This window comes from Varanus komodoensis, unplaced genomic scaffold (genome assembly GCF_004798865.1).
Source record: "Varanus komodoensis strain SLA01 unplaced genomic scaffold, ASM479886v1 scaffold13_1, whole genome shotgun sequence".
In the NCBI taxonomy this organism is placed as follows: domain Eukaryota; kingdom Metazoa; phylum Chordata; class Lepidosauria; order Squamata; family Varanidae; genus Varanus; species Varanus komodoensis.
In genome coordinates, this window is record NW_025335408.1 from 1,337,294 (window position 1) to 1,351,694 (window position 14,401).

The 14,401-nt window shown below is 40.7% G+C and overlaps 1 protein-coding gene across 3 annotated transcripts; it reads right to left on the minus strand.

The window, feature by feature from the left end:
* Positions 1-266: 266 nt before the first annotated feature.
* On the minus strand, positions 267-12,368 carry RXYLT1 (ribitol xylosyltransferase 1). 3 transcript variants are annotated; one of them, XM_044423095.1, is made up of 6 exons: positions 12,195-12,368; positions 10,659-10,811; positions 9,449-9,551; positions 4,968-5,273; positions 2,909-3,079; positions 267-2,070 (listed from the first exon to the last, which is right to left on the minus strand). In XM_044423095.1, the coding sequence occupies exons 1-6, from the start codon at positions 12,337-12,339 to the stop codon at positions 1,650-1,652; spliced, it is 1,299 nt and encodes a 432-aa protein (XP_044279030.1). In that variant the 5' UTR covers positions 12,340-12,368; the 3' UTR covers positions 267-1,649. The 3 variants fall into 3 exon arrangements, with proteins under 3 accessions (XP_044279030.1, XP_044279033.1, XP_044279032.1); XM_044423098.1 differs by having other exon boundaries at positions 10,659-10,831; positions 12,195-12,331; XM_044423097.1 differs by lacking the exon at positions 10,659-10,811.
* Positions 12,369-14,401: the final 2,033 nt, after the last annotated feature.

Consider the following 14,401-nt stretch of genomic DNA (forward strand, 5'->3'; position numbering starts at 1 on the left):
TGTCTTCTCCATTGTAGAATCCAGCCTTTGGAACTTGCCCTGCTCTGATGTGGTAGACAAAGATCTTTTTATTCTTCCAGACTTAAAAATGTTGTATTTAATATGTTGTGCTGTTTGATTTCATGCTGTCTGAATGCATTTCATTATTATTAATTAATAATGACTATTAAAGCCACTGAGAGAGCACAAATGAGCAGAAGGTGGAGAATAAAAACATAACTGATCTACATTTAGAGGTATTCAGACTATTTTTTGCCCAACCCACAAACAGTATAATCAGTCTTTATTTATAACAATGGGAATCCACAACTGTGAAAAATGTGGGAACTTAAACCTAGTATGATAGTGTTTTGCTTTTTAAGTACAATTATTACATCTTCTTCAAATATAGCTGACATTGCAAATTCAAACTTTAACACATTAGTATTTTAGAGGTATGGCTGTAAGCTTAAATAGTAGCAGACTCAACAACAGAAACAGAGTGAGTCAGAAGGGTCTCCTGGGCCATCTAGTCTGACCCCCACTCCAGCCAGCTCCAGCCAGTTCCACTCATGACATGCCTACCAATCTTAAGACAGTATTTAGAACTTGATTGAATAAATTAAAGAATAAATATACAAACCCAGCCCCTTCAAGGGCATGCATTTTCAAACTACTGTCCTGAGCTACTAACTCAGAAAATATTCACTACTGAAATCCAAGCAGCCTTACACATTTATCTAGAAGATATTGACTTGAAATAGGGTAACTGTTTCCCATTTCCCCCAAAAACATGTTCTAGGGTTTGATGATCCTCCTGGACAGGAGTAAAGGTGACAGAGAAGGTAGCACAGGAAAGACAGAATCAGGGAAAATTACTCCCCACTTCTGTGAATGTTAATGCATCTGCTGGATCAAAAGCCACTGTACAACAGAACAGCCCATCTAAAATCTTATTTCTGGAAAGAACAGTGTTCTGCTGCTATAAGAATTGGTAGAAACTTCCTGCTCAGCAGCAGTTAAAAAAACTTTATTCATTTTCTTTGCTGGAAAAAGATATATTTGGCTAACTACTCACAGAACTTATTTTATTCCATCTTCCCAAAAGCAAACTAAAATACTACTACCCTTGCTTAATATGGCCCTAGTCAAGAAAACAATGATTTCCATCATTTTTCATTGTACTCACATATGATTAACTAGAATTAAAGCAGGTGTTTCAGTATTTTCTTAACACGACATCCTTTTCTGAAATTAGACCTTAACTAACTGTCCTGTAGCCTATTGGTTTGTCTTCTTATTTTGGTAGGTGTGTGAAAAAATCACTCACAAAACAGTTTCTAAACACAATTACCTTTAGGAGATTAACAAAGAATGAAACAAAGATAAACAGCTAGCATCTTCTGAAATTATTTTCAGATGATGTAATCCTGTGCATGTCTATGGGATGTTCAAAGGGGTTTACTTCTGGAAAGTGTGTATATGACTGCAGCATCCTTGTACTGCAGGCATGCAGATGTTCATTCTTAGATCTGGATATATTTGCATTTAAGAAACATAATACATGTGAGAAGCAGTTCTGACTTTCAAGGAATCAATTTTATGTACCTGACAGTGCACTGGAAGGTTATCAGAAATTATAGTTTGTTTGTGCATATAAAGCATAATGGTTAAGCTCCTCTATTTTTAGGTAAAAATGAATTTTCCAGTGCACTAATAAATTTTTGTTTCATTTGTGATTTAAATTGCCGATACCATTCCATAAGCTTTTTCCTCCTTTGAATCTTTTGCTGTAAGCTCATAATTTGCTCTTTTTCTAAAACAGCAGGAAGCTCTTTCCAGTTTTTAATAAAGATAAAGGGAGCTCCCATGGTCTTTAGTAATTGCAGTGGCGCACTGTGGTACACAGATGAATTTCCACAATCGCCTGGTGTCATTACATCTTCCACAACAGGAATGGAGCCAAATGAGCAGGCCTCATAAATTCTATAGCATTCTGTATTCACTCCCAATGGGCATAATGTGAGATCACTCTGTAGCAATGCATCTTGATAGTTTCGAAGGCTCTCATTAGTTTCTTGAGGCCACCACCTAGAAAAAGACAAAGGAGGCTGAAATGCACATTTTTCTCTCAAGGCCAAGAAGAAAACAAAAGGAAAAAGCCCAAATGCAAAGATCCATGCAATAGTTAGCTCAATTTATCTATTCACTGTAGCAATTGCAGTAGTAATATCTGCCTTGGATGCTGATATTTTACATCACTGTAAAATGTACTTTATTGCCTTAAAAGCCCATACTGATTAACTTAAGGAAGTCCATGAAAAGGAAACTTCCTATTGTCCCCTCCTCCCAACAGGAACCTGCACTCTGCTATCTCTTGGAATTTTACAGGACCTTCCATGCTTACAGTGTAATGAGAGGCTGCTGGGTAAGGGGCAATTGTCCAATTGGATTCTAACATATTATCTTAAGGAAGAGAGTAACATAACCCTTCCTGCCCTGGCAGCCCTTGTACCAGATCCCACATTGTACCGGAAGGTTTTCTAACTGATATGAAGAGACTTTCCGGAAGGCAGATGTGGCTGCTTCTTTAAATTAACTTATGTTAGGATCCAAACCATTACTTTCATTGTGCAATTATTTTGGCTTATGATCTTCCATCTTGTAGGCTAGTGAGGAACTGAATATAATTATTTAACAAATTAATAGAATAATAATAATTTTTTGATTGCCTGGGAGCCTTCTGTCCAAAAGTGTACAGAAACTAGAAACTATCACATAAAACCATCAGATCCTCAGTGATTTTGGCTATCCCTCCACCTCTATCATCGTTCCAGCAACAGCATCCTAATGTTGATATAAATCAAGACAAGCATCAATATTTTCAACTTTTCAGGTTGGTGTTCTTATGAACTACAAAAGTCCTTACTCTTCTCTGGCTGAAATCCAACAGAGTTTATGAAGTCTGTTTTGCTTCACTACTTCCAAGAGAGTCTCTCTTGTTGAATTCTTATAAACAGTTCCTAAAAAATTGCAATGGTATAACCTTGGCGTGTGGAGCATAGACCAGCTTGGCTCAACTACAGGAAAATTTCTATAGCTGTAATTAAAAAAAAAAGCTGCATAAGCACACTGATCAGGCTGTAAGAAGCATTTCACTATGTCTACCACAGGCTGCAATTCTAGACACACATACCTGAGTATGCGTAGGATTGCACTGCCCAACACATATTTTTTGTTTCCCCAAGCTCTGTTCCCCACCCATTCATCTATGTTTCACTTTCACTTTACTCAAAACTTTCAACGTTTTGAAGACACATCAACATTCACTGCCTTGGAGTCAGCTGGATGAAATGACATAGGCTTTGATTTCTTTGGAATTTCCATGCAACATCCTGAAAACATGTAGCAACCTGTTAATACATACAGTGCAATGCTTCCCGACCTCTTTAATGGTGTATTAATCCAACCCCCCGTTTGCCTGGCCTTATTCTTCTCCTGTCGAAGTCATTCATGGAATGAATGTACCTATAACTTTGTTTCCCCTTTCTCCTCTAGTTATAGTTATGCAGCGTTCACGGTAGTCTTTACAGGAAAAAACATGATGACTCTTCCAGCATAACTTTCATATGAACCACTTGCTTTGTTTTTCTATTGTTCCCAAACCTTCCAGGATATTTTGTCCATCTTTAAGAGAAATATAAGGACATGTACTAGTAATGCATGCGCACACCTAGAACTTGATTGTATTTGTTTGGTATCACTTTGCAACATAAGAGCTGCGGCAACATGTGGTCCTCCTTTGCCACTCTGGTAACAGTTAAGCATTGGGCTAAAGGGAAGGTTCCTGTGATGAAGCTCCTTTTCAAGTGAGTGCTGCTTGACTTGAAAAGGAGGCGGCAATACTGGCACGGAAAGAGCTGAACCATGGGATCCTCCTTTGGGAGTGACTAAATTGTGTAACTTTACCAGAGCAACATGAGAGGGTAAGATGCAGCAATGGCTCCCACACCACAGTTTAGTGAACTGTCACTTGAATGTCTACAAAACCAGTTTCCTTCATGCATGATTTGCAGGAAGAGGTAAAGTGAGTATAAAGAAGTTGTGGGATGGCCCCTTTCAGACTGCCCCTGACAATGCAGGGTTCTTCATGGACCTGTATCCATGCAGATATCTGAGGCAAGCAAGCATTCATGCACAGGCCTCTATGCATAAAGCTCTGCTAGGTTCTGGGGTTCTGCTCATGCAGCGCTGCAGAACCTAGTGAAGCTTCAGTGCATAGACGTTCACATTCATGTGAACACTTCTCTGCCTCAGATATCTAGAGGAATGTGTGAATAGGAGAAACCAAGAGAGCAGCATGGTTGGGGCAAGGCCCTGCAGACTCCCTCCACATGCTTTACACCTTGTTTATATCCTGCAATTTTGTTCTAATCTATTTCTGCTGCAGTTAAAGCGACTCTTTGACAGTGAGAAAAGTTTCATAAAGATATATTAGAACTGTTTAATTAAAATCCATACAATCCCAACTAGTTTTTATATATAATTGTTGTTCTAACATGCTTTGTCATGCTAGCCTCACTAAGAACTTTAGTAAAAGTGCCATACATATTGGAAGAAATAACACAACATGGGAAGGTGTAAAATGAGCAAGTGTAATCTTATACACATCGACTTAGAAGTATCTTCCACTGTGTCCAATGTAGCTTACTATCTAATAAGTCTGTTCAGGATTTTATACCCTTTCATATAAAATCACTTGTGCTCTTTGAATATGAAAACCCAACAGAAAAACTGAAAAAAACAGTATTAAGTATAGTAATGTTCTACTGTTTGTATACTAGTTTTTAGAACAGCAATTCCACAAGGCTTATATGTTCAATCTACATTCCATTTTAATCAATGTTATACATAATCATGACTAGGGCACAATTTTCAGGTCACATAGCAAGGTGTAAACTATTTCCTTTATCACATTCAGCACTTACGTTGCTACTCCCAAAGGCCACTGGAAAATATCTTCTTCATTCACTAAGGGGCTGTCATAAATTACAAAGAGAAGGTCCACAAACCCGCCATAGTTTTTTAAGTAAGGATAAATCCATTCATTTCTGCACTGTTCACTTCCGAGCAAGACAACAGCAGCATGCTTCAGTTTCTGAGTCTGTGCTAATGTTTGTGCATAATGCAGCCACTGAGTGGCGTAGGAGATCTTTCTACCATTCAGCACTAAAACCACATTGTCAGCTTCTACTGAGAAGTAGCCAGGGACAACAGCTGGACCAGTAATGAAGCTGTGAACAAGAAATGACAAACGTAAGTACAAGTATAATAAACAGTTTTACAGCATACATATGTACAGAATGGATCAAATGGGTAATTTAAATTGAAGTTGCCACTGCAATCTCACTGATACTCAAAATGATTTTGCTCTGTTCTTCTATGCAGTGCAGTCACTGTAGAACTGGCCCAACAGAAATTAAGACCAAGAAAAAGCATTTGTCCTACACAGATGGTTAATGTCAACTCTCAGTGTCCTGTCCCCAAAGCTTTGTGTGTTGAAAATATGTATACAGAGTGAGGTGTATCTGCTACTCTATCCTCCTGTTCTAGCTAGATGGCCAATGTTGGCTATTTAGCTATGGAACTTCAGAAGGGAAGAGAAGGGAAATGGAGTGCTGTCCAGATGCTGCACATCCTGAATTGCAACTTTTTCTCCTTCTTTGTGGTTGATTTTTCCAGCCTTAGAAAAGGAGCTAGTACAGTTCCTTCTGTGTCAGGTGCAAGGTAACACTGATCCATAACTCCAGAGTCAGAGCTCTGCTTCCAGCCTGAGAACCTGGAGTATCTTATGATCCCTAGATGTTGTCCAGGATCGCTCTCCCTGTTGCTCAAAGTAGATTTGTGCTCTATTTTCTTGCCTACAAGAAAAGACTAGAAATAATTTGAAAATATAGGATCATGTCAGAATAATTTCAACTGATTCAAGTTGCTCAGACTTAGAAAAATACTCCTTAGAGACACCAGAAAGAATAATGTTTTATATACAGATATTGTGGGATCTCTTCATTAGACTAATTAATATAATGGGGCGGGGAAGATCAGAGCACTTCAGACAAGTTTTTATTGTGCAAGTGCTTCCTTTCATTCATCAAGTTCTATAGATAGACCAAGTATTGTTGTGCTCAACTGATAAGTCTTCCCTATCTTCTTATTTTTCTTACTGTAGAAAACCCTTTAAGAAAAAAGGTGGAATAACTATCAAAGCTTTTTGATTGTTAGCACTAGGACCTGTCTGACTAGTATAGAACATTTGTCAAGGCTGACAATTATTTTCTGACAACTGTTCACATTTTCTCCTACCATAATTTAATATCTGAGACATACTGCCTTCTTTTCTAGTCCCTTTCTTAGTTGCCATGTAGCCTTGTCTATGTGGTCTCAGATGGCACAGCTTCCAGGCTAGCTGCAGCCCTCCACGTTCTTGACCCATCTAGCACTTTCCCCCCATCAGCTGCACTATTGGCCCTTCCTTACATGGCTTATAACCTGACTACAGGTGAACATCAGCCTTCCCTAACCTGGTACCTTCCAGATGTTTTGAACTTCAGTTCAGATCAATCCAGCCAGCATAGTCAATGATCATAAATGCTTGGAGTTCTAGACTAAATCATCTGGAAGACAACCAGATATTTTAAGTTTATTCAGTTGGTAATATTAAACACACAAGCAATTAACCCCTTAGACAAATTAATCATTTGCTAGAATGGGACAACTTTAAAACCAAAAATTCCAATATAAGATATAGTATGGAAATTTGCTTTAAAGTATTTTCCTTGAAATATTTCTAATAAGAAAATAAGATACATTGCTATTGCTTTATATGAGACAAATGCCATCATGGTATTAAGTGCACAAGCTTTTAGAAGCTTTACTCCAATCTCTCTCGATTCACATTCCTGCATATTCCAATAGTGCTCTTACGCAAAGCTGTCTTCAATTAAGAGGATGTATGAACCTTGTGCCCCTTTGCACATATGGAAACCTCCTGATTCACTGGTGTAAAATACTGGTACAGGTGCTGCATGTAAGAAACCCCTATATTTGGATTTCTCAATTTCCTTCCTTCAGCATTCATAGTTAATTTGTTATAATAGTAAGAGTGTTTAATAACTTCTGTCATTTTCCTTTGCAAAAGAAAAAAGGAAAAATGGAGAGATCTAGAACATTTACGAGCCTCATACTGGTTTTATAATTAAATAAGTCACATTTATAAAATAATCTAAGTTTGAATATAACTTCTCCAAATTATTACTTTAGCTGGATGGATTTTTAAAAAATTCAAACAGACCGTATTTCATATGTTTGAATTGCTACCAGTTCTTCTAAACATATTTTTACTGATCACCAATAAAGGCGTTTCAGTCAAAGCTATCAGCAGTGAGGAAATAACCATTTCAGCCTTTAGTGGGAGAGGTTAAAGCTTCTCTCACTCTGCATCAACCCCGATCCAGATAAAACAGCAATAATTTAAAAGAGAAGTCCAGTAAAAACAAAGCAGTAAACACATTTTTCAAATCAGGAAAGCCTTCAGAGAACATCTGAAAATGGGGGAAATTGTGAACTTCCATTTTCACAGAGATAAAGTTGCACAGACATGTGGTTACCACTGAGAAGGTCTCCTCTGATTCTACTCAACTGGATCGTAAATATTTTTTCAAGAGCAAAAATATTTTAGATTTGGTCTGTAGTCCTACACTTACCTGGGAGAAAGATCCACTGAACTTCAGTAGACATATACAGAATTGCACACTCAGGGTGCAGTTCAATGAGGCTGTCCCATAATTCCCCTGAACCCTGGGATTACAGATGTCCTATGAAGGGCAGAAGAAGTGCAGAGGCAAAGGTCATCTTGGCACTTCTACCTACAAATATTGGCTGTTTAACTGTGGGCTTGGAGGCAGAGGAAAGGAGGCTGAGGCACCACCAAGTTACATCATATCTTGTCAGTTCTGATCCCTTTCATTTCCCTAATAGTTCTTCTCTTCTGCTTGATGTTTAGAGTAGCAACCGCTAAGAGGGGTGGGGAGGGTGGTCTGAGGGTGGAGACCCAGCTTGGATGCTGAAGCTGTTTTCCAACACTGGAGTTGGCATTCTGAAAAATCCTTCGACCCTCTAGATGCTGCCTAGAGAGCCGTAGGATCACTCTGCACAAGACTAACAACTAATTCTAGATTTTAGTGAGTGTGCTACCTTCAACGTTCCTAAATGGTACAAAGGTTAGAATTCTGAACACCTGAAATTTGAATTCAAATCTCTGCTTTGTCATTTCATCACTATTTCACAGCCTCAGTTCCCATTTATTAAAGTGTTGTAAGGTACTGGTCTCTCTCTCACATAAGAGCATTGCTAGGATGAACAAAATTAAGGCCAAAAGCACTCTGAGCAGTGTAATGCTATATAATTATTACTGTATTAATAACTGAAATATTCCCTAAAACATACATCAATATTCATTTACTGCCATGTTTGTATATACTGAAACTTCAGAATCTGAAATTCTTTTCAGTATTCTTCTCACCAAACATCTACACACTTATCTTGAATAAATCAAGATAAATTCCATTTCAAGGCACAAAATGGATACCAAACTATGGCTTCCAGTTCATGTACCCTCCCATTCCAGTACAGTTGTGAGGCTTAGAAACTTTTGCTTCTATTTTCATTTAACGGTGGTTTATTTTTATGACAGAATAGGAAACTACAGTTAATTGTAAGTATAATTTAGGGAAAAAACCAAGATTATAAAGCACAATTTGAAGTTGGCATGTTTCCCTTAGTCAGAATTCTTTATTGCAAGGCTCAAGAATCACTAGCAATTGCAGCTCTTTGCCTCTCATTCACCCACAAGCCAAAACGAAACAAACCCTGCCAAAAGTGAGCAGTGACTGCAAGAAGAGTTGCTTTATGCCCTAGCTGCTCACTTCCGGCATGGTTTCTTGAGCTCTTCATTTCTTTGCTTTAATGCTACGATGGCTACTGTGATCTTGAGGTGGCTTTGGGAGTGCAGAGTCTGCTGTTTGTCAGCTCAAAGGTGACTGAGTGGGGTGAAGAAAATGCAGGAGTAAGTTGCCAAATTAGTTGGGCTGGGAGAGGAGCCTAAGCGGGAGAAAGTGCCTTTGACTGGCTAATGGCAGTGAAATGCCCTCAAGATGCATAGGTGGCCCTAAAGATTTGCCCTAAAATGAAAGCAAAAACTTCTACACCCTCGTGGTAAGCACTTGCTTTCTCCCCTACTGCAGGTAATGTGTGTCAGCACAGAGCAGGCAGGATCCAGGCAAATCCCACCTACCACATTTGCTGCTGAATGATAATCATTAGTCAACACACAAAATCATATTAAGTATCTTCACTAGGCTATGAAATACTATTATGTATAACTTGAAAAGTACTACCATATCCCTTATACCTGAAGAATGATTTTCCTGCTTTCATGCTTCCTTCTCTCCATTGAGCTGATACATCAGCAGGTTCAAGCAGACCTTCAAAGATATGCTGCCATAGGTAAAGGCCTATAAAAACACCAATTTTGATGCAATAATTAGGAACATATTTGACTGTAATAAAAATCATGGGAAAGATAAAAACAGCTAAAGCAGATTGAATCCATGAAATGGCACAAATTAACAAGGTCTGTGCTACCAGTAGATTTGGAATGAAAGTACAATTTGAAAATATAAACCATGGAAAATAAAAAGAAGCCTCACAGGCGTGCTGGTACATGTAATAGGGCTCCTTATACCAACTATGGACTCATGGTCTATAGTGCCTCATAAGGTCATGCTTGTAAACTGTGCTGCTTCTGAGCATGGCTTTTCCTCTGCTTTCCCAGTGCTGAAAAGTGAGTGGTTTGGGGAGCTCTGAAAAGATACTGAGGCCTCCAGGACATCTCTCAGCATTGCAAGGGGAAAAAAGGAGAGGTTTCCCTCTTCCATTCAATGTACAGAAAACAAGTGGACTGGAAACGAATGACAGGAGTGTTCTCCGTTGCAATTGAAAGCCGCAGACAAATTTTGCGAGGTTGAGGCTTAGCCCATGCAGCACAAGCCTCTCTGTCTCCCACAGTTGGGAAGAATTCAGGGGCTCAGAAGGAATGACAAGGTTATTGCCACTGCACATCAGTGTCTGCCACCCGAGACATGTGCTTTACTCTGCCTAATGAGAAGGTCAACCGTAGTCATAGTGTTACTCACACAATTTTTTTCAAGAATCATTCATAAGTTATAACAAAAGTCTGCTAACTATGCAAACAAGAAAACCATACAACTAAAATCCCCTTTATTGACCACTGCAGGTTTTATCATAAAGTTTGTACCAGATATTTTATTTTTCTGTCAGCGGTATCCAAGTTGATTTTTAAAACAAGCTGGTGGGCAATCTTACACCCAATTTTACAAGAAAAATGTGCAAACAACAGAGCATTCTTAAACATTTTTGCTCAAAAGGAAGCCCAATGAGGCTTACTTCTAGTTGAGTATGTTGGCATTTAGTTTAAGGCTATGATCGAAAATATGTCCAAGTAAATAGATCCACTAAATGCAGTAGGACCTGAAAGGAGAAATGTTTAGGGTCAAGCTTAAAGAATAAGCAGCATGACTTTATTAATTACAAGTGCTTACCAATAGCAGCTTTTCCCCAGATTTGTACCCTAAGGTCTGTTTGTTCTTTTTGCAATTTCAACAACTGGAAGCTATTTCCAGACTTCTGTTGCAAATCATTTTTCTCATCTACTTCCCAAGGATTCCATTCTTCAGCTCCCAAAACTGCATGTTCTAAGTATCAAATGTAGAGACTACATGAACATCCAAAAGAGAAAATTACATTTGAACTTCCCAGAAATAATTGTTGTTACAAACCCATGCTGTATGCAAAGTAAAACTATAACATAAGTGCAGCAAAGTTTTTCCTCCCCTAAGTACCTTAAAATAAGTATGTTAAAAAGAGCTGCAGCTGACTGGAAGGGGTTTTGTATTAAAAAAAAAATCCTATTTCAATCCTGGCTATCACAGGTCTCAGAATGACCCCTGTCTGAAATCTGGGAAAGCCTCCGTCAGCCAATATAGGCTATGTTGAGCTATATGGATGCCAATGATCTATACCAGTGATGGCGACCCTTTTAGAGACCAAGTGCCCAAACTGCAACCCAAAACCCACTTATTTATCACAAAGTGCCAACACTGCAATAAAACCTGAAAATTGAGGTTTTAGTTTAGAATAAACACCTCACAGCCAGTCCAAGCAAATGTGTATATATCCTAGGAAGGGAACTGACCTCCTTCCTGAGCATGCGCATGGCCCCTGTGTGCGCTGTTATCCGATGGCTGGCTGCTGGGGTGATGGGGACTTGGCTTGTGTGCTGACACACGTGCCATACGTTTGCCACCACTGGCCTAACCTTACCCTTGTGTACTCCCCGAACCCTAATATAGGACTAAAAACCAGTGAAAGAGTTGATTTTAAAAAAGCCTTCCTTGAGTAGCTTTTTCTGCACAGCTCAACATTTCTGTCCATTCTAAACACATTCCAACCATCAAAACCATGCCAGGACACCTCATTTTCCTAACCCTAACCCTACCCTGCTGCACACCCCTAACCCTAATATAGGGCAAAAGTTCCATTGAAACTTGGTATAGACCAGTGGTGCCCTGTCACCACTGGTCTGTACCAAGGAATCAGTTGAAACTCCATTCAGTAGACCTTTCTTTCAGCCCCTCTTCCTCTCCTCATCTCTCCTATCTATCTATCTTATCACCAGTCCTTAACTTGCCTCCAACTGTTCAATCGGATTTACTTCGGGAAAAGTTTGTTTAGAGTTGCAGCCAGAGTCTAAAGGCGAACAGTCGTGGTTCTTTTTCTGCCTTCAGCCATCAGCTGAGAGGCAATGCTGGCCGTGAAACAAGAGAAAAACCTGCACAGGGACGGCCTGCATTTCTTAATGCCAGTGCACTGCACTGAGACTTCTGCCGCTTGCCTCAATGCAGACGTCAGCGCAGAAGGGGCTGAAGTTACCAGCAGGAGGCAACCATCCCTAGCCCGCAGAAAGAGGCGGCCCGGGCTATGCGGGGCGGGGGCCCGGTGGGGCGGAGAACGGGAGGCAGGAAGGGCAGAGCAGAGCGGAGGGAGGGAAGGAGGTGGGCAGGGCGCCGTTCTGTTACCTCCTCGCCCGTGTTTCTCCCTCTGGGCCGCCCGAAAGGCGGTGGGACGGCGGGGCTTCAGAAAGACACTGTAAGCCGCATAAAAGGAGAAGAGCAAGTAGGCGACCAAGAGCGCGGAGCACAACCGCTTCCGAGTCAGCCGCATCCTTCAGGGCCCTGCGGGAGCCGCCATATTGCTCCAGAGAAAGACCCCGCTGCGTGACGCGCATAGGCAGCTCTGCGCGCGCCTGATTCACGAACGGGGAATGCGTTGGCGGCGAAGAGCGTCCGCGAAGGCATGGGCTGGGTCGTGCAGCGCTTTTGCTTACTCCAGTGGCGCACGGCTGTTTATGCTTGGCTTGAGACCTGAACAGAGGAAGAGTGCCCTTATACCGAGTCAGACCATGGGTCCATCTAGCCTAGGCAATGATCAACGGCTGCTCTCCAAGCTTTGAGGCACGATTCTTTCCTAGCTCGTACCTGGAAATGCTGCGGATCGGGCTTGCATTCAGCCAACGCAGTGCAGCCCCACCAAAAAACAGTAGACCACACACGATTTCCACCTGTTGCAGACCTTCGTTCCGTGTAGTCCAGTTTTGTCTGTGTTGCTTGGCAGTGACTTTCCTGTCCCGCATGCAATGCCCTGCGCTCCTCCTACCAAACTATGGCTTCTGCCTACCCCGGCTACCTGGTTGCACCCGGAGGCATTAGGTGTAGTCAAGCTTTTCTTGATCAGCTAGCTAACATTCCCCCCTCCTCGAAGGCATGGCTGGTTGTGCCTGTACAAGTAGGCACTGCTCCCGATGTACGAGGGCATTCCCTTAGCTTCCCGGTTTTTTCATCTGCAGTTGATGTTCTGAATTACAGGCGATCCAGACCTTCTGAGCAAATATCCTTGTTCGGAATGTCTAAAGGACTCCTCAGCCCCCTTTCTTGGCCAGTCTCCCCCCTGCTCCTTGATTCTGCCCTGTGGTCTAGACACCGGATTTAGCACCACAATTCACCAAACACCGTGTTGGTATAAAAGACAAGTATTTTTATGTAAAGGAAGGGAGGGGAGACTGGGATACAGAAAGCAAAAGAGAACGGGGGAATATATAGCAACAATGTTCAAGGGCATAACAGCCCACTTAGCTCCCCTTTCCTTAGCAGACAGACTCCTTAATCCACATCAAAGAAAACAAGAAATCCGGCCTTGTTCTAATGTTGTGTATCTAATGGGTCTCCTTAGAGCATTGCTGGTCAGGGTCTAAATACTGCATTGCATTTCACTCTTAATCTGCTAACAAAGAAAAAACTAAGACGGCTGTTTAACGTTACTGGCTATTGAAGTTGCTATGGTAGGAACTTCAGTAGATTAGAACAGCCTTACCCTATTCCTCATCATTCCCAGTCAGCATGGTCATTGGCTTTGATGGCTGGGTGTGACAAGAGTTCTTATCTGGAGAGCACCAGGTTGTGGAAAGCTAGGATAGATGCGCTTGAATAGTAAGATGTCATGTTTACCAATAGGATCATTAATGAATGTTAATTGGGTGGATTTTTCCACACTGCTATGGATGAAGTGAAGATTCTGATTTGCAGGTCTTTGTACATGCAAATACCAGAATTTGCTGTAATGCATCATTGCCAATAAAAGTTTAGGTGGAAAGCTTTAATCATAGTGTTACAGCAATTTCAGTTAGGCCAGGCAAGCACAATGTCTGCCTTTTCTACAGAGCTACATTAAAATGTCTGCCACTGTTGGGTGACATGTACTGGGCCTTAGAACTTGAACACACAGTATACAACACAACATCCTACGGGGATCTTTTCAGCTGCATTGTTCTGGTGTAGAACCACTAACACCAGAGAGTTGGGCTGAGAATACTGATTTTACTAAGAGTAATGTGCTCACCAGTTCTCTGTATTGTGCAAACAGAACTTGCACTAGGTATACAAGATCATCTTTGTTTATTCTGTGTTAATTCATGTGGAACATTTACCACCTCCTATTTCCATGCAGTCCCAAGCTGTCAGAATCCTTATTTTGTGAACAATGGTACAACTGCATAAACACATGAAAACCAGGAGACATTCAAAATGATTCCAAAAGGCTCAAGATGCTGGAAAAATAGTTTATTATTTAAGACTTCTCAATATAATATTTTTCCCACCATCTCAAGACTGTTTCCCTCCTTTTGGATCAACAATTGCATAAATCATTTTTATGAACTCTTTTTATGAGT

Bases quoted from the DNA above. Each gene is read 5' to 3' on its own strand.
- RXYLT1 (XM_044423095.1), bottom strand. From the start codon at position 12,339: ATGCGGCTGACTCGGAAGCGGTTGTGCTCCGCGCTCTTGGTCGCCTAC. The intron at 10,812-12,194 runs GTAACAGAACGG...TTTGATACTTAG, and splicing joins GGAGAAACACGGGCGAGGAG to AACATGCAGTTTTGGGAGCT. The intron at 2,071-2,908 runs GTAAGGACTTTT...GTCTTTTTCTAG, and splicing joins TGGATTTCAGCCAGAGAAGA to GTGGTGGCCTCAAGAAACTA.